The sequence below is a fragment of the Enhydra lutris genome, unplaced genomic scaffold (assembly GCF_002288905.1).
Source record: "Enhydra lutris kenyoni isolate GAN:26980312 unplaced genomic scaffold, ASM228890v2 scaffoldscaffold24, whole genome shotgun sequence".
Classification (NCBI taxonomy): Eukaryota; Metazoa; Chordata; class Mammalia; order Carnivora; family Mustelidae; genus Enhydra; species Enhydra lutris.
In genome coordinates, this window is record NW_019154108.1 from 3,101,466 (window position 1) to 3,127,365 (window position 25,900).

Genomic DNA, 25,900 nt, shown 5'->3' on the forward strand with positions numbered 1-25,900 from the left:
GGAGTGGCCACTGCCCCAGTCAAGCCTGGGCAGTTGAGACTCGGAAGATGAAAAAGAGCTTTGCAGAAAGCGACAGCAAGTAAAAGCGAGGCTGAGACGCCCAGGAGAGGGACCAGGTCAGTATATGTGTCTGCCACAGATGGAACATACTCCTGAAAAGGTCAGAGAGGGGAAGAGTGGCCTTTTTCACCTGCTAGAAGGAGAAAACAACAGTAGAGGCTAAGGTGGAATTGGGTGTGTGTGTCCTGCCTCTCCTTAGATGAACAAGGCTACAGGAATGTTCCTGAGGAAGAGCTCCTCTGGATTAGCATTAAAACGAAAAAGAGCTCTTTGAAAAATGAGAGGATATAAAATCAGGTCATCTGTGATGAGTCACAGACCTGTTCCCCTGGGGCAAATAATGCATTATATGTTAATAAAAATAATTTTAAAAAATCATGTGGTCTGAATTGAAGCCCTAGAAAATTTAGTGATCCCTGGGATTAAAAGAAAAAAATCTTACCTATACCCCACATTTACCATTTGGGAATTGCTACCTCTACATGCCGTGTGTGTGTGTGTGTGTGTGTGTGTGTGTGTGTGTGTGTGTGTGTAAATATACATATACATATTCGTATACATATAAATATCCCATAATCCTTGTAATAACTGAGCAAGACAAATGTTGTAGTGTAGTATCCCTATTTCATTAACGAAGGAACCAAGAATTGGAGAGGTTAAATGACTTGCTCAAGGCCAAACATCTGACAGCTTGGAGATCTGACGTCTTGTCTGTTCACTTAACTGTATTTACTTCACAGATGAGCACTAACATCTCCAAAAGACATAAAAAAACAGTTCCTCCAAAATGAAATATATGTCAGTTTATGTTAAGTATCACCTGCTTAATGAAGGGATTAGTGGGTAGAATAATTGAGGTGTCATAATTTAAGTGATATAAAAATGTGCTTGATAGGGAATGAATTTTTAGAAATTTCACTGTATTTCAGGAGTGGGAGTTAGGTGCAGCTTGATTAATCTTATCACCAACATAATTTTACCTGGTACTAATGGGTCAATTTATTAAACTTGATCTTTTCCATGATGGTACACTGTCCCCCAAAATCAAAGAAATATCAATTTGTGAAATCCAGGCCTTTGACCACAAAAGTCAAAAGAGAGGAAGGAACATAGAAAACCCATTTTTACTGCTGGGATATGTCAATTAAGCAGCTAGATTTCTATAGATTTAGGGGGGCTACTAGGAGATACCCCTCAAAAAATTAGGACTGAGTAAAACAGGGTTAACTCCAAAATAACACAGCAGAAAACCAAGTCGTCTGGGAAAAACAGCCTGACTCCAGGCCAAGTACCTAGAAGTGTAAGCAGTGATCATGTTTACCTTAACTAAAGGGAAAGCAGGCACTGGGTAGCCAGGAGACTGGGCAGAGCCCAGCCTATCTGGGGAGCTGGCGGTGTGGGCTCACTTGTGAGAAGACCAGGAAGTGAGTTCCCCTTTATTTTTTTTTAAAAGATTTTATTTATTTATTTGACAGAGAGAGATCACAAGTAGATGGAGAGGCAGGCAGAGAGAGAGAAAGAGAGAGGGAAGCAGGCTCCCTGCTGAGCAGAGAGCCCGATGCAGGACTCGATCCCAGGACCCTGAGATCATGACCTGAGCCGAAGGCAGCGGCTTAACCCACTGAGCCACCCAGGAGCCCGTGAGTTCCCCTTTAAAAGCAGTTCCTCCCCCAAAATAAAAAAATATAAAAAACAGGTAAAAGTAGTTCCTCCCATTTTCCAATAATTTCCATGGCGTGCTGGCCCAGGGAAAACATTTTCCTTCCCAACTGCCCAAACGACTTGGACAGGACTTAAACATACAGAAGGGAAGATAAAGAAAAAGGTAGAAAAGGGGAAAAGGATGATATTATAATGGGTTGAGAGGGAGGAGGGGGGATGGGAAGGGAATCTATAGCTCATACCAAATGTGGTCAGAATGAGAATGACATATAATTCAGGTAGATCTTTTTTTCTCTGAGAAGTAAGGGACAAGTTCTTGTCATCCAAGTCTATTTCACTACATATTTATGTGGTTTTGCCTAAAAAGAAAAAAAAAATAGAGAGAAGTAATAGTAAGGCCTAAAGATAGTGTCAGAAACAGGAAAAGTTTAGGAAATCTAATTTTTAAAAAAGAGAATGGAGGTGGAAGTGGCAGCCAGTGGAAAGAAGTTTTTAGGTAAGAGACCGGACTTTTCTTTTTAATTGAGAAGATGAAGAACATTGTAGGGAGGAATGGGATGATTCCTGCTGTACTGAAATGCAGACGTGCCCTGACCTTGTTCCACATTGAGTCTTCTGTCAAAGAGAAAGAAGAAATAAATGCGTGTGTGCACGTACACATGCATATTTTTCTTCATTCATATACACACACGTGTTTGTGGGTATTGTGTGCCTATGTGTTTTAATTGTGAATCTCCTTTTCTTGCTCATACTCACTCTCTCTGGTAGAAAATCAGTGATAAAAGGTCAAAAGCAAAAAAGATAAATACACATGCCAGACCGTCCGTCTCTTAATTTGGAGGCGTTGATTAGAAACAAAGTGCTGCTTTTTTTGGGAAAAAAAAATTCTCTTCAGAAATCAGAGAGAAAAAGCAAAATGTAGTTAGATTAGTAAAAAGAGTTCTGATCTATTTTTTAATATTGCATTCTCAGTGCAAAAATAAAAGTTTTTAAAGATTTATTTATTTATTTATTTGGGGGGGGGAGAGCTCCAGTGGGGGGAGGGGCAAAGGAAGAGGGAGAGAGAGAGAGAATCTCAAACAGGCTCCCTGCTGAGTACAGAGCTCAACCCCACAACCCATGAGATCATGACCTTAACCAAAATCATGAGGGGGACACTTAACCAACTGAGCCACCCAGGTGCCCCCAAAATTTCTAAGTAAGCCAAAGAATGATACAAAAAAAAAAAAAAAAAGAAAGAAGAAGAAGAAGAAGAAGTTGTTTTCGGCAATACTGTTGCTAGTAATGTTCTTTGGGTCTTTGCACAGGCAGCCATGGGGAAGAGAGTGGCCATCATCGGAGCTGGTGTCAGTGGCTTAGCCTCCATCAGAAGCTGTCCGGAAGAGGGGCTGGAGCCCACCTGCTTTGAGAGGAGTGAAGATGTTGGGGGCCTGTGGAAATTCTCGGTGAGCGGGACATCAGTGCAGCAGACCAGGAAGTGATGTGTGACTTATGTGAGAACACATTGCAGAAGCACAGGCCTCCAAACCAGATTCCATGCAGTTGTAGCCCCTCTTAGGTTAGAATCTACAAAACACAGGAGCAGGTTGGAAAGTAAGTTGCTGGCTCACTTCAGAAGTAAATGAGATAGTGAGCTAGCTTTGTAGGTTCTGTGTACAGAATTCACTGCTGGTAAACCATTAATAATTGAGCCACTTCTGGGAATGAAGTCCAAGGGCAAATATTGGTTAGGTTTATGTAATGTAACTATATGAGTTACTCATTTAAAAAACAGAGTTGTTCTCATTCTTTTGTTGAGGTTAACCAAAGGTCCACTTAATGATTCAGACCACAGGTTTTAAGGTTTCAGGTGCTGTTTGGCCTTACAAAAACCATATAATTAATGATACTGCCAAAGGAGGAACCAAGAAGAAGATACACTGATTTGAAGTTCTTCAATGTCCTTTAGTCTCTGTGCATTCATAATAATGACTCTGTCAGCAGACAGGCCTTCACACAACCGTTAAATCACTTCCTCTGTTGCCTGACAACCACATCGGCAGGTGTGAGGGGCTTGCCTGTGCCCCAGCTCCCTCACTGTCTCCCACCTGAGGAACACTGCATGGCTAAGCCTACCCCATATGTCTTCTTCTTCTTCTTCTTCTGATAGACCATTCATATATGCAAATTTAGGAGGAGCAATCACCCTTTTTAGGCTACCATTTCCTCCTCACGTGCAAAATTAGTATTATGTTTTATACCTCAATAAGATTGAATTTAAGGAGACAGTATCTGTGACAACTCTTTAAATATTATAAAGACATGAGAATATGGCTGTAAAGAATTCTTGAAACTGCTCAACATCCTGCTTGACGTTGTAGAGCCTGACTGTGCTGCTGAAACGTGCTGACAGGGCTTCAGATTAGCTCTCTGTTGATTCTTGGGGCTATTCCAGTGAACACTTCCTGTATGCCTAACACTTTTTCCCATTGAATTAAATCTTTAAAACAATCCTATAAGGCAAGTATGAGTTTTGTTAAATGACTCTGAAGCCTTAAATAGAAAAAAAAGTAGTAAACGGCTGGTAAGTGACAAAGACAAGATCCTGATTCAAGCTGGTCTGTCCCTCCAGCCTGAATGTTTAACTCCTCGGTAAACGCCAGGTGCCATTCTAGTAAGTGGCCTATCGAACTAGCAGGATTTCCACAGGAATCCTGGCCAGTCCCCGTATTCAGACTCACTTTGCAGAACGTTGTTGACGGTAGGCATTGCCCATACAGCTCTTGAGAGCAGCTACATATCCTGCTGCTCAGGAAAGGCTTTGACATTTGAACCTGGCATCATAGGTTGATGATGTCCTCAGCTGCAAACATATGCTTCTCTTAAAAAAAAAAAATAGATAGACTACCCCAGAAGGTGGAACTGAGACCCAGAGGCTGGAGCCTTGAGACACAGAAGATTATTCCTAAGCCTTGGAACCTAATAATGTTTACCCTACTAGATTTCAGAATTGGGACTGTTAACTGCTTTCTTCCTTCCATTCTCTCCCTTTGGGCACAGGAGCATCTATAACTGGCACCCAACACCTGTCTCATTGCTGTCCTTTAGTAGAGGAGAATTTGTGTGCTAGTTCACAGGTCCACAGACAGAGAGGCATTTTGGCCCAGACAGATCATACCCGGAGTCTCATTCATACCTGATTTGGATAATTGAGGTGATACAACTTGGGACTTTTGAGCTGATGATGTATAGATGAGATTCAGGACTTGATCTGATACTGCAATGGATTGAGATTTGGGAGTGAAGAGATGGGGTAAATGTATTTTGCATGTGGAATAGATGTGAACCTTTAGGGGCCAATGACCTGTGGTAGGCTGAACAATTGAACAATGGTCCCCCCCCCCCCATAGGTACCAGGCCCTATTCCCTGGAACTCACAAATGTTCCTAATAAGGAAAACTAAGATATGATTAAGTTAAGAATCTTGAGATGGTGAACTCATTCTATATTATGTGGTGTGCTAAAAATGCCATAGCATATATGCTTTTAAGAGGGAAGCAGAGGGAGACTTGACACCCAGAGATAGAAGGGGAAAGATAATGTGATCACTTCAGCAGAGAGAGAGATTTGAAGATGCTATGCTCTGACTGTTCTGACCTCCGTCTTCAAGAAGGAGGAAGAGGCCATTAGCCAAGGAATGCAAGTGGCCTCTGGGCACTGAAAAGGCCAAGGAAGCTAGCATCCACCAGAAGCTGGAAGGGACAAGGAATGAATTTTCCCCTAGACTCTCTGGAATGAACACAGCCCAGTGAAACACCTTGATTTCAGCCCAGTGATACTGATTTCTGACTACTGGCCTCTGGAATTCTCAGAAAATAGATTCCTGCTGTTTTAAGCCATTAAGTTTGTGTTAACTTATTACAGTACACAAGAAACTAATACACAGGTTACTCAGGGTTTCCTAATTACCTCTGTGAGAGGGTCCACACTGCAGGTGGTGGCGTAACTTCCCGTGTTTCTCAAACACCACTAGGAGCCTACGCTGTATGCCTAGAATTCACATTATGGGATTATATTATAAAATCCTGTTAATTTTGAATTTTCATTACCTTTGGTTTCTAAAATCAACACTTTATATTCTCTCAGCATTTTTCCTCCTTTGAGAGGTATCCAAAAATTTCTTAAGTGTGAAAAAATAGAGGTGCAGCTCATTCACCACTATGGCTGTTTCCTGTCGCACCTCCCTGTGCCCTTTTAGTTCTCATTTGCAACACTGATCTAAAGCCGGAATGATGTATTTCCCTCACCTGTTTTGATCACTGAGAAAATAAAGTACTTTAGGACTAGGCCACGGGTCAAAGGGAAATGTCTTTCTTTCCCAGGAGATCCCCGAACAATACATCAATAAATTGTCCGGATTTGGGCCCAAAGTTTCATGAATAATCCTCTTTTTTCTGGACGAACAACCCTTTGTTCACCTCCCCTGATTTTATTCCACCCTTAGGATCAATTTGTTTCTTAATGTGTAATCTCTACCAAGCTTTCTAACCTCACCAAAACCCACAAATCACAAAATTACTAGACAAAAATAAATTGTTTTATATATTTTTGAGTTAGCAAACTGGCTCTTTTTGTACTGCAGCTAATCTATTCTATTTTATCTATGCAGTTTTTTAGATTTTAATTTAACATTTTAAAATCATGATATTTTACATAAAAATCTAGAGATCTGTCTTCTTTTGAAAAATCAGAAAATCATGCAACACTGTATTTCCCCTTACTCAAAGTAATAACTGGCCCCTTTTAAGCTAAATTTAAATTCTCTGTTTCATTATTTTCATTTTTGGCCCATTTCCTCATTTCTTATAACTTTCTCTGCACCTATAGAATGTGTTATGTACAAAGAGCAATCCCTTAAATTACATGGAACAAAAGTCACAGCCATTTACAGAATCTTTCATCTCCTTCTTCATATGGTTTTATGATCTTTTTTGTTTAAACAAGCCTTCATGTTTATATTGTTAGAATTGTGTAAATACTGTCACTGCGGAGCCACTCAGTGGATTCTCATTACATTTTCTTCCTTGAACAACTTTTATTTGCACTGGAGTTAGTAATTGCCTTGTATGCTTTGTTTAACCTTACAAATACTATCTGTAATTCATCCCCCAAGCTCTCCCTCGAATTATGGTTCTCTTCTCAATAGGTTGAAACACACTGGCTGGTCCATCTGCTTAATTCTTCTTTTAATCGTCTCTTAAAAATAGTTCTTCTCAAATTAAAAAAAAAATCTTTAAAAAAAAATAGTTCTTCTGCTTGTCTTCCTTCTCTAGTAAGGGCTGCATCCCTGCTGAGGGGATAACCCTCTTTTTTGGAGCCCTTATTGTCCTATTATTTTGTTTAGTCTCTCCTTTTAGAAGATTACATTCAGACTACATCCTCCAGTAGTTCTCTGAGAAGTTATACATGTGGAAAAAAAAGACTTTAGACCTTGTATCTCTTATGATATCATTATTGGATCTGGATTCTCATTTGATTAGACCGAGGCTTAGCTTTGGGCTTTCTTTGGTCTGTTAACACCAGTCGTCATTCATCTATGTTCAATCTTCTAAGATGTTCTTGCTGGGTTTTGTTTGTTCTTACTTTTCTTTCTTTTTTTATTTCCCTTGTGGCTTCATACCTCTGATAGTTTTGCAGTCGTTTTAATAAAGACTCGGGTGAAAGAAGAGTTAAATACGTCTATATAATTGGTCATGTTTAATCGGAAGCTTGGGTTACTTTTGTAACCAGAAAAGAATAAATCTACTTCCATAAACAAGCAGGGTTTCGTCCTTTGTTGACCCCTCCCTCCAAAAAAATTATATTTAAAAATGCAATTATTGACTCTATAGCCATTCCCTAATGAATTTTCTACCTGATCAACTTAGAAGGATCGGTCTATAAATACGGGCTCTGAGATGCACTGTGTAACACTGAGTAGGAACAGTAAGATGTCCATCATTGTTTAAAAAAAGAAAAAGAGCAAGTCACAAATGATGTATTTAATTATGCTGCAGCTCCGTCCTCAGCAATCAGGACTTTGGGGGCCTAAGAAAATCTACAGATCAATCAAGACTGATATCCTGGAGCAGCCAGTTGCAAAACTACCTCAAACCTGTCTCAAAGATTAGCATCATTCTTACTTTACCTCCCTTGGTGTAATATTACATAATTTTCCCCAACCGTGGCTTGCTCCAGTACCTCACCTCTGCCCTTGTATTAGTTTTCTAAGTCTGCATAACAAATTACTACAAACCGACCAACTCATAACAACACCCATTTATTACTCTCAGTTATGTAGGTCAAGAAACACAGCGTAGTTCAGCTTCCTCACTTTAAGGCCTTACAAGACCAAAACCAAGGCATGGCTGGGCTGGGCTGGGCTCTTACTACAGGCTCTTACTACAAGAACCTGCTTCCAAGTTCACACAGGGTGGTGGCTAAACTCAGTGTCTTGCTGATGTCAGCCTAAGGTCTCTGTTTCCTTGCTGGCTACAAACGGGGGAATTCTTCTCTCATCTTCTCTCATGATCTCCTTGTGAGTTCTTGATCTTTTGCAATGCTTTTTATCCATAAATACATCCTAGACTACTAATGCTTAGGTCACTCTTTTGTGTCTAGCACAAATAGAACAACAGATAAATATCCAAAATTACATAGGGAGGAGCATAAAAGCATTCCAAAACAAAAGAAGTACCCCCAATTGGCACAGCTTAATCTCCAAATATCTTTTGGATCAAAAGTCAGTCTATCAGATCCTCTCAACTCCTGAATTTTTCCAAGATTGTATCTGAACTTATGGAGAAAAAGGACTTATGTGACCTTGGGGTGGAGGAAAGCCAAAGTTTCTCAAATTCAAACACAGATTCTGGGACTGTTCTCTGGCCCCTCTAGTCTCTTGGTGTCCCTGTTGTATTTGTTATCACTCACGCTTATTCTTTAGGAATCTTAAATTGAAGACGATAGTTGATGAACTTGGAGACTGTCCTATCTTAGCTTAGAGGCCAAATGACCCTGCTGATTAAACCCTACTTGCCTCCTATGAGCATACCTGATGAACCTCCCCAAGATCCAGTTTTCCCATTAAGTTCCTGAACCAAGTAGACCACTCTACAGCTCTCTCCTAAAATGCCACTTAGCCCCCTCCATGGCAACTCTCTGGTAGACTACCTTCTACAAGTCTCAGATAATTACTATGTTTCTATGGAGCTAATAAAACATTATACATTAATAAAAAATATAAATTTTTTTAAAAATTTCTGCATTTCTATTGGGAGCAAGTGGGAGCTCCTTGTTTTGCTCAAACTGAATGTGTTCAAGAGAGCTAAGCTAAGATCCTGCCTCCTCCTAATCACTGCTCCTTGACTCCTCTGTGGCAACTTGCCCCTACCAAGGTTGGTCCAGGGCGAGTCTTTAAGATAAGTGATATCTTACCAAAATCTCAAATGTGAAAACAGAAGCTCCTCTGCCCTCAGTGTTTTATATGAGGTATGTTAATCTTGACATTTCAGCCCAAAGAATAAACTTTAAGACCTAGGTGATTTACCACCACACTCTTTCCTGCCTCTATTCCCCTTTCTCTCACCCAGTCCTCCAAACTTCACCCTTCCATTTCTTTTAAATCATTGTTTTCAAACTAGAAATTATGACCTTTAGGGTGTTATGAAATAAATTAATGAATCAATCTGCATTTTTAAATGGGAAGGATAGAACATATTAGAATGCAACTCAAATAGTTAGATATGATTTATTCATAAAACTTCTGTTGTGTGTGTGTGTGCATGTACTGTGTTGCAATATAAAATATATTACTAACTATAGGTTGTGGCCAAAAACATTTGAAAAACACTATTATAAACGTACCTTAAGTCCTCTCTGCCCTAGGTACGTAAGAAAATACTATGTTCTAATTCACCAGAATTACCTCATGATATGCTAAAGAAGCTTTTTTTTACTGTGGTGAGCATACCACAATAAATATTTATCATTTAACCGCTTTAAAGTGTATAGTTCTGTGGCATTAAGCTTATGCACATTGTTGTGCAATCATACCATCATCCATGTTCGGATCATTTTACAGTCCTCCCAAACTAAAACTCTGCCAATTAGACAATAACTCCCCTTCTTCCTAGCCCCAGGCAACCACCACTCTTTCTGTCTCTGTGAATTTGGTAACTCTGGATTTCTCATATAAGTGGAGTCATACAGTATTTATCCTTTTGTGACGGGCTCATTTCACTTAGCATAATGTCCTCAAAGTTAATCCATATCATAACATATATTAGATTTTTTTCTTCAATTTCAGTTATATATTCCTAAAAAGGCTTAATGAAATTCAAAATTTGTTTCCCTTAGAAAAAATGTTAAGAAAGATATATTCCATATTCTAAGTTTCTTTGATTAGCATCAAATTGTTTAAGTAAAGTTAATTTATTCCTCATCTTACTGAATTAACTTATGGGTAAAGGTGAGTGATAATTATTTGGAACTGGTACTGACCATGGTAAGTTTATCCATTTACAAACTCTCTCCCATTTGAAACGATACATTTACAGGACCATGCAGAGGAAGGCAGAGCTAGCATTTACCAGTCTGTCTTTACCAACTCTTCCAAAGAGATGATATGTTTCCCAGACTTCCCATATCCTGATGACTTCCCCAACTTTATGCACAACAGCAAGCTCCAGGAATATATCACTGAATTTTCCAAAGAAAAGAAGCTCCTGAGATACATACAATTTAAGGTAAGATGCTATCAAAAGATTAGTTTGAGGCATAACTGTGAGGAATTCTATATTTATTAGCAGATTCTTATTTGTTCCTTTCAGTATTTCTTCCTTATTGTCAACATTTTTAATATTGTGGTCTCCCTGACCCTAGATTCAGAGAATACACTGGAAATTTATAAAATACCACATATTCAGTTCTTAGACAAAAATGTTATAAACTTAGAAATCAACAAGAAATAAATAAATGTAAAATACCAATGAATTTATAAATTCAAAACTCTTTTTTTCTGAACAATTTATGGCTCAAAGAAGAAACTGCAATGGAAATCTTTATATTTATATCTGAATGATAAATTCTACATATCAGTATTTGTGGTAAGCATAAAGACCAAAACTTTCATGAAGATTATAAGCTTAAATACTTATTTAGAAAATAAGAACATTTCAAAAACAAGATAAAGAAATTTAGGAAAATAAAAGTGGAATAAACCCAAAAGAACATAGAATGAACAAGATAATAAAAAGAAATTAATGAAATAGAAAAGCATATTAAGAAGATTAGAGAGTTCATCCTTTCAAAAGGAAAAATTAGATAAAAAGTTGACAGTTTGAGGAACAAAGATGCAAATAAATAATACTAGAAATGAAATAAATGGATAAAACTGATGTGGGTGAAATAAAAAATGTAACAGGAATACTATAAAAGTGTTTGCCAAATAAGGTTTAAATTGGTTACATTTAAAATCTTTTTTTTTAAACTTGCCAAAACTCACACAGAAAGAAGTAGAAAGTCTGAATAGTCCTTTAGTAACTTAGAGTTCTTTTGAATCAGAAACTAAAATTTTTCCCATTAAGAAAAGATTCCACAGGTAATTCCAAATTTGCAACAAACAAATTACTTCAATATTTTATAGACCCCAGATACTAAAACACAAAGTATGACTTACAAACTTATTCTATAACATTATAACCTTGACATCAAAAGCAAACAAAAACAATAGGAAATAAGAAAATTCAGACATAGTTCCCTCATGAATGTCAGTGGAAAAAACTTCAAAAATGAATCCAACAAAATATTTTAAAAAATGAACCATCTTCATTGAGTTGAGTTTGGGCTAAGAATACAGAATATTTCAATATCACAAAATATAAATATGTAATTTAGTCCAAAACCCTGTCAAAGGAAGAAAACAATACATTTACTAACTTCTGAAAAGGCATTAAATAAAATTTAACATCCATTTAACATTTAATGAAAGAAATTAATGAAATAAGTTACCTAAAAGAAAAGCAAAGCAGAGAAAAAAGAAAGTAAACTCTCACCAGACTAAGATTAGAAGGGAATTTTCTTGATCCATAGAAACATATTATCTTAAATCTGCACTGCTCAATGCGGTAGCCACTAGCCAAAAACTGAGATGTGCTGTAAGCTTAAGGTACTGGATCTCAAAGTCTTCAGCAGACGAATGGATAAAGGAGATGTGGTCCATAAATACTATGGAGTATTACGCCTCCATTAGAAAGGATGAATACCAAATTTTTTTTATCAACATGGATGGGACTGGAGTGAAATAAGTCAAGCAGAGAGAGTCAATTATCATATGGTTTCACTTACTTGTGGAGCACAAGGAAACATGGAAGACATTAGTAGAAGGAAAGGAAAAGTGAAGGTGGGGGGGAATCGGAGAAGGAGACAAACCATGAGAGAATGTGGTCTCTGAGAAACTAACTGAGAGTTTTGGAGAGGAAGGGGTGGGGGGTTGGGTGAGCCTGGTGGTGGGGATTAAGGAGGGCACATATTGCATGGAGCACTGGGTGTGGTGCATAAATAATGAATCTTGGAACACTGAAAAAATTTTAAAAATTTAAAATAATAGTAATTATAATAATAATTAACATAAAAGTGTCAGGGTTATTGGTAGTATACAAGATCAAGATATAAAAATCAATTGCATTTCTGCAAGCCAGCAGCAAAAAACCAGAAACTGTAATTCAAAAAGGAACCATTTACCATAATATAAATAAATGCATAATCCCAGACTTATTCTAAATAAATGATATGTAAGATTTTATGGATTCATAAGTGCTTATTTTATTATATTTCATAAGTAACAGGCATTATACAGATCTGTGTACTGTGTACATTTCACACTGTGTTTAATCAGTATGAAATGCTATACATAATAAAATTTATAAGAATGACTTGTACCAAACAGAGGTCCTCTTCCCAATACAATCAGACGAGCTGAAAAAATATTTTTGATGAAAGAACATACCAAGCAACAGGCAGCTGTTCAGCTGTGAATGAATATTTATTGATAATCCAATCCAGTGAAGCTGTGAATAATATTTATTGATAATCCAATCCAGTGAAACTCAGTATATGGGCCAAATAGCATCGACATCTCCTGAGAGTACATTAGAAATTCAAATTTTCATATCCTATGCCAGATCTACTGGTTCAGAACATCTGGGACTGTGGCCTGGGAATCTGTACTTTAATAAGCTTTCCTGGTAATTCTCATGCACACTAATTTGAGAACTCATTCTCTGAATATAGATGATATCTTTCATTTAAGACAATAATATTAAAAAATAAAATAGCTAAAGAGATATGTTGGGAAGTAGTAACTGTTACTACAAAAATGACTGGCCTCCAGATTACTTAGTACATGTGGTACATGCCACGTGTAAGCTATGATTGAATTCACAGTCATAGCTCAAAGAGGGGAGTCACTCAGTACAAAACATACTGGCTGTGCCCAAGAAGATATGTGAGGATAAAAATATGTATTTACCTGGGCACCTGGGTGGCTCAGTCAGTTAAGCATCTGCCTTCAGCTCAGGTCATGATCCCAAGGTCCTGGGATTGAGCCCCACGGCCAGCTCCCCACTCAGCAGGGAGCCTGCTTCTCTCTCTACCACGCCCCACTCATGTTCTCTCTCTCTCTCTCAAATAATCAAATAAAATCACGAAAAATATATATTTACCATTTGATGTTTTGATTTTTTAATTTTGAATTCGTAATATGTATTTTTTAATGTTTCAGTTATGACTTATTTGAGAGAGAGAGCTAGACAAAGAGGGAGAGAGAGAGCATGAGCAGGGTAAGGGGCAGAGGGAGCAGCAGACTCCTGGCTGAGCAGGGAGCCTGAGGCGGGGTTCAATCCTGGGACTCCAGGATTCTGACCTGAGCTGAAGGAACGGGCTTAACCGACTGAGCCACCCAGGTTCCCCCATAATATGTATGTTAATAATGGATGATTTTCCCTAAGCCACTGTTGAGGACTTTTTCCGTACTATTTCGTCAAGTTGGCGTCAAATGTACCTGCTAGCATGGAAAAGGCGATCTTTCTGTATTTCTTTCAGACCCTTGTATCTGGTATAAATAAACGTCCTGATTTCTCAGTCACTGGTCAACGGGATGTTTTTTACCACTGAAAGAGATGGTAAAAAGGAATAAGAGATGGTAAAAAGGAATCAGCCGTCTCTGATGCTGTGCTGACTTGTTCTGGACATCATGTGTCCCCCAACCTACCAAAAGAGTCCTTTCCAGGTAAGGCTGAAATTTAGTCTGCCATCTACACATCCGGCATGAGGGAATATCTTCACAGTATTTTTTTTATATATTCAAAAGTACAGATCGAATTAAAGCATGTGTCTATTATTACATGGAATATACCCGGACTGTTGAAGTTCCATACTCTTTTAACTGCATTCACCCACAAGTCTTTTACAGCAGTGTTTGTTTTTAAATGGAAACCAGATGATTCCTATGTTTCCCACTTTTCACTCAGGACTAAAACTTTTTAAAGGCAAATGCTTAAAACAGCCGGGATTATAAGGAGCCAGGAATATTCAAAGGGAAGCGAATCCTGGTGATGGGCCTGGGGAATTTGGGCTGTGATATTGCCACGGAACTCAGTCACACAGCTGAGCAGGTACCGTTTCTCAGGTAGTCCGGAGCTATCTTTGAAGGACCCGAGACAGCTACCATTTGAAAGGTGCGATAAGAAACTAGGGAGGGGGTAGTGGTGTGCAGGGTTCTTGACTGGAAGACTAAGCAGTGTTTCGTACATCTCAGGTTCCCTCCATAATAGGTGAGGTTTGGGTTTGGGTCTTAGTTTTGGTTTAGATTTATTTATCTACTTGAGAGGGAATGTGTGTGCGAGCAGGGATAGAAGCAGAGGGAGAGGTAGAGAATGTCAAGCAGAATTCCTGCTGAGTAGGGAGCCCCACATGGGGCTGGATCCCACAACCCTGAGATCATGACCTGAGCCAAAATCAAGAGGCCAGCTGACTGAGCCACGCAGGCACCCCAAGTGAGGTTTTAAATGGTTTGGTGTGACAAAGGCAGAATATCACCAAGGAGTGATGTCATTCAACAATCTTCTTCAGGACATTTGGTATCTAACATGTCAGCCACTCCTCTGACACTAGTGTGGATTTAGGGTTAAGATTATGACTCTGACACTCTTGAGTTTAATATATCAATCCCTCTGACTGTCAGTTTTCTCACAAAGATAAATAAAGCAGATAAAAATCGAACCTACGTTTTGAGCTTGGTAAGAAGTCAAAGCATTTACATATGATGTCAGCAAGAGAGAGTTCTACATTCATTCGTTCACACATACGGTCGTCCCATACTTACTTGCTGAGAGCCTACTGTGTGCCACACTGGCTTGAGTGCTGGAGAGAAAGCAGAGAATAAAACAGACATGATGCCCGCCCTGAACTCAGAGTCTAGTATAACATATGGATATTAAATAAGTAAATGCACAAATAATGTGAAAATTGTGAAAAGTGCTAGTAAAAAACAAGGAAAAGCATGGATAAGGGCCTCAGACAAGGAAGTGGGAAGGCCCTTTCCAGCTGATGGCATTTAAGCTCAGAGCAAAAAGTTGAGAAAAGGGTTCAGTGTCAGAAGAGGACTCTAGGAAGAAGGTATTGAAGCAGGAAGAAGCTTAGAGTCTCAAGAAACGGAGACAAGACCCCTTTGTGGCAATACATCGGGTCTGGAAAAGACTGGTATAAGGAGAGGTTGTAGAGGAAACAGAGAAGAGGTGAAACAGGGCTCACAGGGGGAAGGGAAGGAGCTTGAAAAACAGCACCTACCAGTGGGAAGATTCTTTAGGACTGACTGCCCAGAAGCCCACAGATAGGAATTCTATCTCTAGAGGCTATGCCTACTGACATCACACTGGGCATCCACGACACAGGTCCATTTTAAATGACGGTGATACCATTGGTGAAGCCAGACCACCAGGACGGGACAAATGGCATAACAACATATTCCTGTCCATTGTTCAAAGCACTGTCGGAGACAGTGTAGAGACACGAAGAAGTCAACTCTATGCCCCTCTCATCTTAAAATCTACTTGGGAAAATAATACACTGGTAGGACGTAAATTAAACATAACCTCAAGAGTTAAGCAGAAAGTCTAACAACAGTACAAGAGCCGCCCCTGGAACAAGGGACGCACAGGTGATGCTCCAGGAACACGAGGCTCTGATTCCGGAACTGCAGGCCTCACAGAGGGCGTAGACCTGAACCAGGCCTTGAAGGATATCCATGAGTCATATGGTTGAAGAGATGGCAAAGAGTGTTCTTAAAAGGGAGAATGGCATTCACGACAGTGTGGAGACAGGAGTGAGAACAGCATATTCCACTGTCATGGTTCATCGTGCTGGAATGGAGATGGATAACAGTAACAGTTTGTGTAATGCATACGGTACTCCAGTGCCCGGGTGTAAATGCGCTCCTTTGATTGTGGAAAGAAAGTACACTGGGTTTTATTGTGCCCATTTTACAGAAAAGATAACTGAGGACTAGATATGTCCACTGTCTTCTTGAAAGTCACGGGGGAAATTAATGAAGGGTTAGAGGACTGAACGTCAGACCTGATTCCAAGGAACAGAGTAGCTACAGGAACTGAGAGAGGAAAGGAAGACTGGAGTCAGGTTATGTCGTATTTTTTAAGGGATTGAATGACTGGCTAAAGAATTTGAATTTCTTTATAAATGATGGTAAATCACCTCAGCTTCTTGAGCTAAGGAAAGATATCATGAGGTCATAGTTTTAAGAGATTCATCCATTAGCTGTATGTATGATAAATTAGCAGAAAGAAAGGCCAATTTCAGGGGCTCTCAGCAGTTTGGTTCCCCAGGCTCTCCTTTTTGGCTTCCTTTACAGTTAAACATAATACATACATACATACATACATACTTTGAAATAGCATTATATACAAAAATTCTTTTTTAAAAATGCCTGAAAACCTATACCGTTAGGGATTATCATAACAGAAGGGGAGGAAAGGAACACATCCTCCCCGTCAGGCGGTGGTGGTCCTACCGCATGGTAAGCACACTGCGTTAAATTTCACGCAGGTACCGGTGGGTACTTCTTATCTCCATTTTACCAATAAGGGAACCGAATATTAGAGAAGTTCAAGGAATTTTCCCCAAACCACATAATTAGTAAGTAGCAGAGCCAGGATTTGAGCCTATAGTACTCTGATGCCAAATTTCTTGCATTCTCTTGGGATGGGGAAAGGGATTTTAAGTCAAAACACCATTTTGGGGGGGTCATAATTGCTTGATTGTAAACAATGATCATCACATATGCACTAGAGGAAATGCGGTGAAAATTCAGTTATTGGTCACCTCCAGCAGAGACGATGACAGGGTGCTTTGTCCAAAGATGTGGACTGGAGTGTAGCAAGTTTATTTGGGAGTGCTTTTGGGATGAGTACCTCTGAGGCAAGGGAAGGAAGTTTCCCTCTACCCTACTCCAAAGCTGTCCTTCTGAATTGTCCCAAGTTGGAGTGAGAGATTTCATATCCCTGCATCAAACAGACCCTGAAGACAGGGAATCCGGAAAGACAACAAGACTTTGGGAAAGGCCTTCCCTTTTCAACCAAAGCAACTCTGAAAGAGGGCTAATGGCTGAGGGCGGCCTGCTGGCAACACTCCCAGTAGCTGCTGTGATAACTCCATTCCGAAAGTCAGATCTGAGGGACATACCACAGTACCCACTACAAATGGTCACTACTTAATGGTTAAATTGCTGTGTTTTTTTTTTTAAGGTCATCATCAGTTCCAGAAGTGGCTCCTGGGTGATGAGCCGGGTCTGGGATGATGGCTATCCATGGGACATGGTGTTTATCACCCGGTTTGAAACCTTCCTCAAGAACAACCTGCCGACAGCCATCTCTGACTGGTGGTACATGAAGCAGATGAATGCGAGATTCAAGCATGAGAACTACGACTTGATGCCTTTAAACGGGTAACACAGAGTTAAATATGACATGCCTGCCAAGTTTTATTTCAGTGTCAACACCTCACACTGTGTGTTGAAACTCCCAAACCAATCAAAATAATATTAGTGAAATAACCACGTCTCACATTTCAGGGGATGAAGAACTGCAAAAATGCAGCGTGATTTCTTGTTTCACAATCTTTGTTACCAGATTTGCACAGCTGGAAAGTTATATAATGAGTCAGGAATTAGTCCCTTAAGCAAATATAGTAATAGTTATGTTTTAAGCACTTAGTGTGAGTCCGCAAGGCTCTGACATGCATCATCTTATCCTCAGAACAACTATGAGGAGGTCTCTATTATAATCCCCATTTTAAAGATGAGAAAACTGAGGTTCAGTGTACTGAATGAATTTACCAAAGTCCCATAGCCAGAAGGCAGAAGCAATATTCAAGATGAACGCGGATCTGCTGACTCCAGAGCCCCTCACTCTTAACCACCTTGTTTACTGCCTCTCACTTCATGGCAAAGTTCAGTTCAGCAAAGCAGGACTTTCCCCGCTACGCTCTCATCACCTTACCTTAACTGAAATGTGCAACACCTCCATCTTCAGCTTCCTCCTCACTCGTTCCTATAATATCCCCCTAGACGTATCCCTCAGACACATAAGAAATTACTTTGATGTGTGCCGAAAAATCCAAATTATAAACTGTTTACATCAAGGTTAACTTACTCAACAAATATTTAAGCATTATTATGCATCAGGTCCTATGTTAAGCCCTGTGAATACAGCTGTGAACAAAACACAGAAAATCCTTGTCTTCGTGAACTTACCTTCTAGTAGTGGGAAACAGACAAGAGACAAGTGGCAGGAGATCACATGCTGATGTGTTCTCTGGAGAAAGAACAAAACAGCAGATGTAATGGGTGGGGGGTTGCTGCTAGCATCCCCAGAGAAGGCCTTCCTGAGGAGGAGACTTTTAGGCAAATTCCTGAAGGAGCTGAAGGAATGAGCCAGGAGGATGTCCGGGGGAAAGTATCCCAGAGGAAACTGTTCGTTCGCTGCCTCTTCAGGGCCATGACTGGAATGTTCAATGGCCTTCTCTCCCTGAGGAAAAGGGGATGGCGAGAGCAGCAGGAGATGAAACAAGAAGACATCAAAATGGCCAGATGGCACTGGGCCTGGTAAGCATCGTAAGGACTCTGGCTTCTACTGTGAATGCAATGGGAAGCCAGAGAAGGCACCCGAGCAAGCCAGCGACAAGATCCAAGTTAACCCGAAGAAATCACTCTGGCACGGTGGTCATCACTCAGTGGATAGGGGTAGGTCAAGGAAGGAAGTGAAAAGACTAGGCACCAGACTATTGTCAAAAACCCAGATGACAGAAGTTGGTGACATGGACTAGGACTGTTAGCAGCAAATGCTCAGCAGTGGTCAGATTTGGGATATATCTTAAAGGTAAACCCAAGTAGGACTTCCTGTTAGATTGGATAACAGATGTGAGAACAAGAAAGAAGTCAGAGATACCTTCCAGACTTTTGATCTGAGCGAGGATGCCAGGATGGAGTTGACAGTTACTGGGATGTGGAAGACCACAGGGGGAGTGAAATTTAGTCTTAAATATATCAAAGTTGGAATGTCAATTAGTCATCATTATAAAAGAATATTGAGCTGCCTAGGGATACACAAGACAGAAGGGAGAGTGAAACCATAGTTTAAAAATGTGGATTCGCCAGAGTAGAGATAGTACTTTAAGCAATGAAACCAGATGACATCTCTTAAAGTATGAATGTAGGTGAAGAAGAAGAAAGGTCTGAGGGGTGAAGTCCTGGGGTATGTCCTCGTACAGAGGTCAGGAAGAGAAGGAGAATTCAGCAGGAGACACTAAGACAGAATAACAGATGGGTAGGAAAGGAGTCACGAGAGAGAGGAGTGATGACCTGGAAGCAAAATGAAGACAGTGTTTCAAGAAGGAGGAAACCATCAACTGGGAAACACCGCAGGTAAGCTGCATAAAATGAGAAGTGACAGTGGATCTGGCAGTTTGACCATCCTGGTGGCCTTAACAAGAGCCGTTTCCAGGTGGCAGTGGGGCCAAAAGCCTGATGACAGTGGGTTTAAGATAAATGGCAGGTAGTTCTCACAGTTGAATCCAGCCTTTTTCCAACCAGGATTCCAACCCATCCCATTGTTTGACTCGGTTTTGTTCCATGTAGACTCTCACTGTGGCTCTCTCTCACAGCTCCCATAGTAACACAAGAGCAAAGCCTTTTTCTTCCGTGTTACTCACTTTCACCCCAAAGTTCAGATTTATTGACACTCAGTAGATAATGCTGGACAAAAAATAATAAAACATTCTCCTTTTCAGACTTCCACCAACCAAAGATTTGAATTGGCCCCCTCCTTCTTCTGGCCTGTATAAATCTCTGACACTCCCTCCCTCACCTGACTTGTGTCTTTGTCTGCAAGGGGCTCACACCCCACCCCACCAGAGAGCTCAGGCCAGATCTTTGTATTATTTTGGTTCCCAATGACCCGAGATGGTTACTGTCATTCCAGATGAGAAAGATGAGGCAAGAGAAACTGAGAAACTTTGACTCAAATGAGGTTCACAGTTAATAAGAATTGAAGAAAAGAAAATCCAAATGCCCAGCTAAGTACCCGGATTTAGGATCTTTCCTGATACATCTATAACAGGGGAGAGGGCGTGGGTGCTGATTCTGGGATTTGGAGGTCTGTGGAAGAGGAGAGAAAGATCATGGGAAGTAGAGAAGGGATCAGGAAAAGGCAGCTTGTCTTACTTCACAATACTGCCTTACTTCGGTTTTGTTTTTCAACCATGTTGGTGAGACTCCATGGCACAAGGGAAAAAGCTTGGGTAGTTTTCTTCTTCCTTATTAGTTGATTATTAATTATTATGGAGCAATAAAACAAAGAGGAAATATTACTGTTCTAGTCGTTGTCTCTATTTTCCATACAGAACCCTGAGGAAAGAACCTGTATTTAATGATCAGCTCCCAGCTTGCATTCTGTGCGGCACGGTGTCCATTAAGCCGAGTGTGAGAGAACTCACTGAGACTTCAGCCATTTTTGAGGATGGCACGGTGTTTGAGGCCATCAATTGTGTCATTTTTGCAACAGGCTATAGTTATGACTACCCCTTCCTCGATGAGTCCATCATTAAGAGCAAAAACAATGAGGTCACCTTGTTTAAAGGCATTTTCCCTCCTAAACTGGAGAAGCCAACCATGGCAGTGATTGGTTTTGTCCAGTCCCTTGGGGCTGCCATTCCCACAGCTGACCTGCAGGCCCGCTGGGCAGTACAAGTAATAAAAGGTAAGTAGACTAAGAAGGTCATTGATGGGGAAGAGGGATGCCAATAAGAATGCCTTTGAGTCTTTGTGAAAACAATAATAATAACGGGAAAATCCTAGGTCCTATTGAGTTTTGAATGTATAATTCTATACTTTTGGTACTATCTTCTATAAGCTTTTAAAAATATATCACATTGGATTATCATACGCAATAGTACAAGATATTATTCAAGAAGTATTTTGTGATTCATAACTCCTTAGAGCTGTAAACTCTTATTAACCTTGAGAACAGTAGAGCTTCTGGTCTTAAATATATGACAATTCTATAAAATTATTATTTCAAAACTCAATAGAATGACCTTGTTTGAAAGGTTAATAAGAGATGTTTCCAAGCCAATATCCAGCCAACTTCAGATATTCACGTCATGGAAAAAATCATGTTGCTGGAAAGTCAGTATCATTTCTGCTCTATCTTCTTCCCTGTCATGTGTCAGATAAGAACAAGCAGTGGATCATTAGAAGCAGAAAGTACTAGGAGTAGCAGATCATCAGTCTCTAAGGTAGAGGAATACTGAGAGCCTGCATTAAGAAAATAGTGAAATAAGTCAAGTAGAGAGAGTCAATCATCATATGGCTTCACCTACTTGTGGAGCATAAGGAATAATATGGAGGACACTGGGAGCTGGAGAGGAGAAGGGAGTTGGGGGAAATTGGAGGGAGAGACGAACTAAGACAGACTGTGGACTCTGAGAAACAAACTGAGGGTTTTGGAGGGGAGGGGAGTGGGGGGTTGGGTGAGCCTGGTGGTAGGTATTAAGGAGGGCACGGATTGCATGGAGCACTGGGTGTAGTGCATAAACAATGAATTTTGGAACACTGAAAAAATTTTAAATTAAATTAAATCTTAAAAAAAGAAAATAATAACAACAACAGCAAACTCGATTGAGGTCAGGAAAGAAAAATGGGCAGCATTCTCCAACAGAAGTTACAAGGCTCAAACCTTAATCCATATTAAGGTTTGAATGCAGTTACGTGAAGATTCAGATCAGAAGACAAAAGTCCATGGTTGTAGAACAAAAAAAGGTGTCAAAGTTTAATGTGCAAAGTTTGCTTGGTCCTAGAGGTATAAAACTTCTGGAAAAGGGAGCTTAGCAGGTCTACTCCCTTTGAAATCATATGTAGGGCTTCCGGTCCTACCTGACTTGCTGGGATTTAAATGTTCTTTCATACAGGAAGTTGGAAACTGCCACTTTGTGTATGAGACCCGTTTCACCAGCATGCTGTCATCAACTTTATGCCAGTAGCATGTGTCAGTGATCCCTTTGAATCTCCGTCACTCTTTCCTCCGAGTCAGAGATGTGTTGCACCACGCAGCAACAGGCAGGAAGGTGGTGGCATCACACTCCACTCAGAAAAAAGTGAGCTTAGGGTTCAGGCTCAGGGAGACTGACATTAGAGGGTCAGACACCTACTCTGCTGGGATCATTGTAACTTGGGCTCTGAAGAAAGGAGACAAGGCAGAGACAAATCAATAGAGAATTGATATTCAAAACAAAGACTCAGCCTTAGAGGAAATGAGTGATAAGGCAAGTAATTCAATTTGGGGTAATCTAAATGCCAGAACAGAGGAGCCAGTTACAGGCAACCCCATGGCAGGAGCTGGTGGGCTAGTGAGCACAATCACTTCCTTCTTGATCTGTCTTTCTGCCCAGGGACAGGACAAGGTCCAAGGTTTGGAACAAGGCCATGCCTACCTACAAAAGCTGTTCAAGTGACCCAGCCCGAAAGGATTGCAGGAACGGGTAGTTAGGCAATCATTGTAGGTCCTGAGCCACCAGATCTGGGATTTCTAGTCTTCTTCAAGGTGATCCCCAAATTGCCAAAGAAACCACCCTAAATTTCAAGTACCTCTGGGCACAAAAGCATGTTTTGGCATGGGTTTCAGAGAAGTCTGTAAACCTATTTCAGAATAAGCCTGCCATCCGGGCAGTCCCAACCTGGATCCAGTGTCTGGGGGCTCCCCCGAGTCCTCTGTGTCCTGTGCACAGCTCCTGTCTTCAGTCTCACCCAGAAACTGTTGGTTCTTCAGAGAGACAGTTGGGACTTGAATAGATTCTACAACTTACGTGTTGGAAATTCCTTTTTCTGACAAAGTGGGGTAATTTCCTATGAAGTTTTTTTCCTTAAATCTAAAATAGAGATGCTGATATAACTTTGGCTATAAACTATTAGATACATTTTTAAAATACAGCTGAGAGACTAGAACATAATCCTTAAAACTGATTTTAAACATTTGCTAACTGGTTTAAGAGCAAAGATACAAAGATACAGAGCTATTTGGTTCTGGGTTTTTAATTATGTCACATTTCTGTTTTGAGAAAACTGGAAATGACTTACATGTTTCTCTCAAAATGACCACCTGTTGATTTGCTCAAGATTTTACTTTGCTAGGCAATGACCCGAAAAAATGGAAATACTAATGTGATACATAAATCCTTATTAAAAAGGAAAAAATAGCAGGCTGATCTTATGCCAGACTTACTTAACTATTATCATGCCTTTCCCCTCTCTCCCCCACCTTTTTTTAGGAACTTGTACTTTGCATTCTGTAACAGACATGATGAATGATATTGATAAAAAAAAAGAGGGAAAAAGCTCAAATGGTAAGAGCACCTATTGTGAAAATGGTCTAGGGTTTCCATAGAAAAATCAGAATCCATGAATCCTTGTAACTCTCTTAGTCTTAAATGGTGCAGAGTGAGGTCTTTAAGGTGACAGCTATGAGCAAATTCATCCATTCAGCAAGTATTTATGGAGGATTCCCTTTGCCCCTGACACAGTACTCAGTCCCGTTTCATCCCTCCATGGCTCCTGCAATATATGACAGAAAGAAGACCTAGAAAGGATTAGAAATCAGAGGAGTCTGGGAGTGCACGAACGTGGACTTCTATTTTCTAGCCCGTAAATCATCTAAGATACAGAGGTTGCCACCAACCAGATGGCTCTAAGGAACAGGACTCAGCAAATGAGAACAGTCAGGAGAACAGAGCTCTAATCCTACCTCTGTCACTAACTAGCTCAGCGGCCATGAACGAGCTTCATGAGTAAGAGATCATTTCCACTGGTGAACGGGGATGGAAAGGCATTTCTCAGCTGCTGCATGGTATTGGGGAATGTCCAAATGAGATCGGCATGCAGGTCTCTTGGAAAAGGCTACAAAGTGCAGAATAAATAAGTGAGGTCCCCTTACCAACACAAGGGACTGACGTTGATTCCCTCTGATAAAAAGATGTGAGGCATTTTCCCTGTTCTTGTTCCTATAAGACTTGTACACAGAGCTTCGGAATCCACAGTGCTGTTTCCTCTTCCCACCTCTTGGTTTGGCACCAGCAAGACGGTACAGACGGATTATATTACATATATGGATGAACTTGCCTCCTTCATTGGGGCAAAGCCCAACATCCCATGGCTGTTCCTCACAGATCCCAAACTGGCTGTGGAGGTGTTCTTTGGTCCTTGCAGCCCATACCAGTTTAGGCTGGTGGGCCCAGGCAAGTGGCCAGGAGCCAGACATGCCATCCTGACCCAGTGGGACAGGACCCTGAAGCCCATGAAGACGAGGGCTGCTGGGACCCCTCAGAAGCCTTGCTTGCTCTGCCATTGGGCCAGGCTCCTCGTTCTCCCTGCTCTGTTCATTGCTGTTTTCTTTGCATTGATCTAATTATCATTTGTCCTGGGCTTCTGAAAGTTACTGACAACACCCAGGAAGAACTTTTCTATTTAAAAATTAAGAGTTTCACACCTCCTACTTTCTTACTCAACAGACATTAGTCAGTAAAACTGTACTATTTCCAGGCTTTTAAATAAGCCTCTTTAAGAATAATGTGATGATCTAAAGACAGCACTGATCATTTCTCTTTAGATTCCACTAACATCTCATCATCACAATTATGCTCTTCACCTCTAATCTCAATCGTGTCCTGAAACATTTTGACATGATTTCTTTTCTCCTTCAATCAAGGTTTGAAATACATACTTTAAATCTAAACAAAGAGCAAATTCAGCGGAATAGTTATGGACATTTTCCGGCCACCCCTGCAAACCATTTTCAGGAGGATCAAGTAGAGAATTTGGCTATTAATTCTATTTTTGTTCTACACCAAGCAAATTCAGCGGAATAGTTATGGACATTTTCCGGCCACCCCTGCAAACCATTTTCAGGAGGATCAAGTAGAGAATTTGGCTATTAATTCTATTTTTGTTCTACACCAAATCCTCCAGGCAATGAGTCCTGCTCCCTGGCCAAAGAGCAGAGCACGGAGTCCTGGTCGATAACGAAAGCAAAATAATGTCAACAACAATGAGTAGAACATGAAATATGCCTTTTAGATGAATGAAATGTCTCAAATAAATAAATTAATTAAATAAATAAATAAACAAACATTGAACCAAAAGCATTACCAAAATGAATGCTGTCTTTATTACATGAACTTCTGGGGTAACAGCATAAATCTAAAGTTTGATTTTTGAAAGTATTATCATATTGTATAGTTAAACTTCTGATAGTTTAACATTTTTAAAGTTTGCCATTATAGAGCCGATAAAATAATCTGTCCTCGCCATCAGTCACCAGAGGGCTCCATACGTGGTTACATCACCTATTTCTTATGATACCTTCACTTCTGAAACCAGGGGAGCAGCAAGATACATATATGGGAAAGGAACAAAAGACCACATTTTTCTTTATACTTTTCCTTCTCCTTTTTTTTAATTCTCTTTACATTTTTTTCTTTGGAGCTAAGATCTATCATGGATGTTGTTATACACAATTTTAAATATTTCCCTTTCCCTAGTTTA

General features: G+C 40.1%; 1 protein-coding gene across 1 annotated transcript; it reads left to right on the forward strand.

Annotated features, from left to right (window-relative positions):
* Nucleotides 1-1,761: 1,761 nt before the first annotated feature.
* On the forward strand, nucleotides 1,762-24,764 carry LOC111150857 (dimethylaniline monooxygenase [N-oxide-forming] 3-like). Its single transcript, XM_022508493.1, is given in 10 exon segments — nucleotides 1,762-1,885; nucleotides 3,030-3,167; nucleotides 10,296-10,484; nucleotides 13,840-14,026; nucleotides 14,268-14,296; nucleotides 14,298-14,411; nucleotides 17,556-17,755; nucleotides 20,710-21,065; nucleotides 23,632-23,697; nucleotides 24,397-24,764. Coding segments are annotated over 9 exon segments (1,641 nt in total). The 5' UTR covers nucleotides 1,762-1,885; nucleotides 3,030-3,035.
* Nucleotides 24,765-25,900: the final 1,136 nt, after the last annotated feature.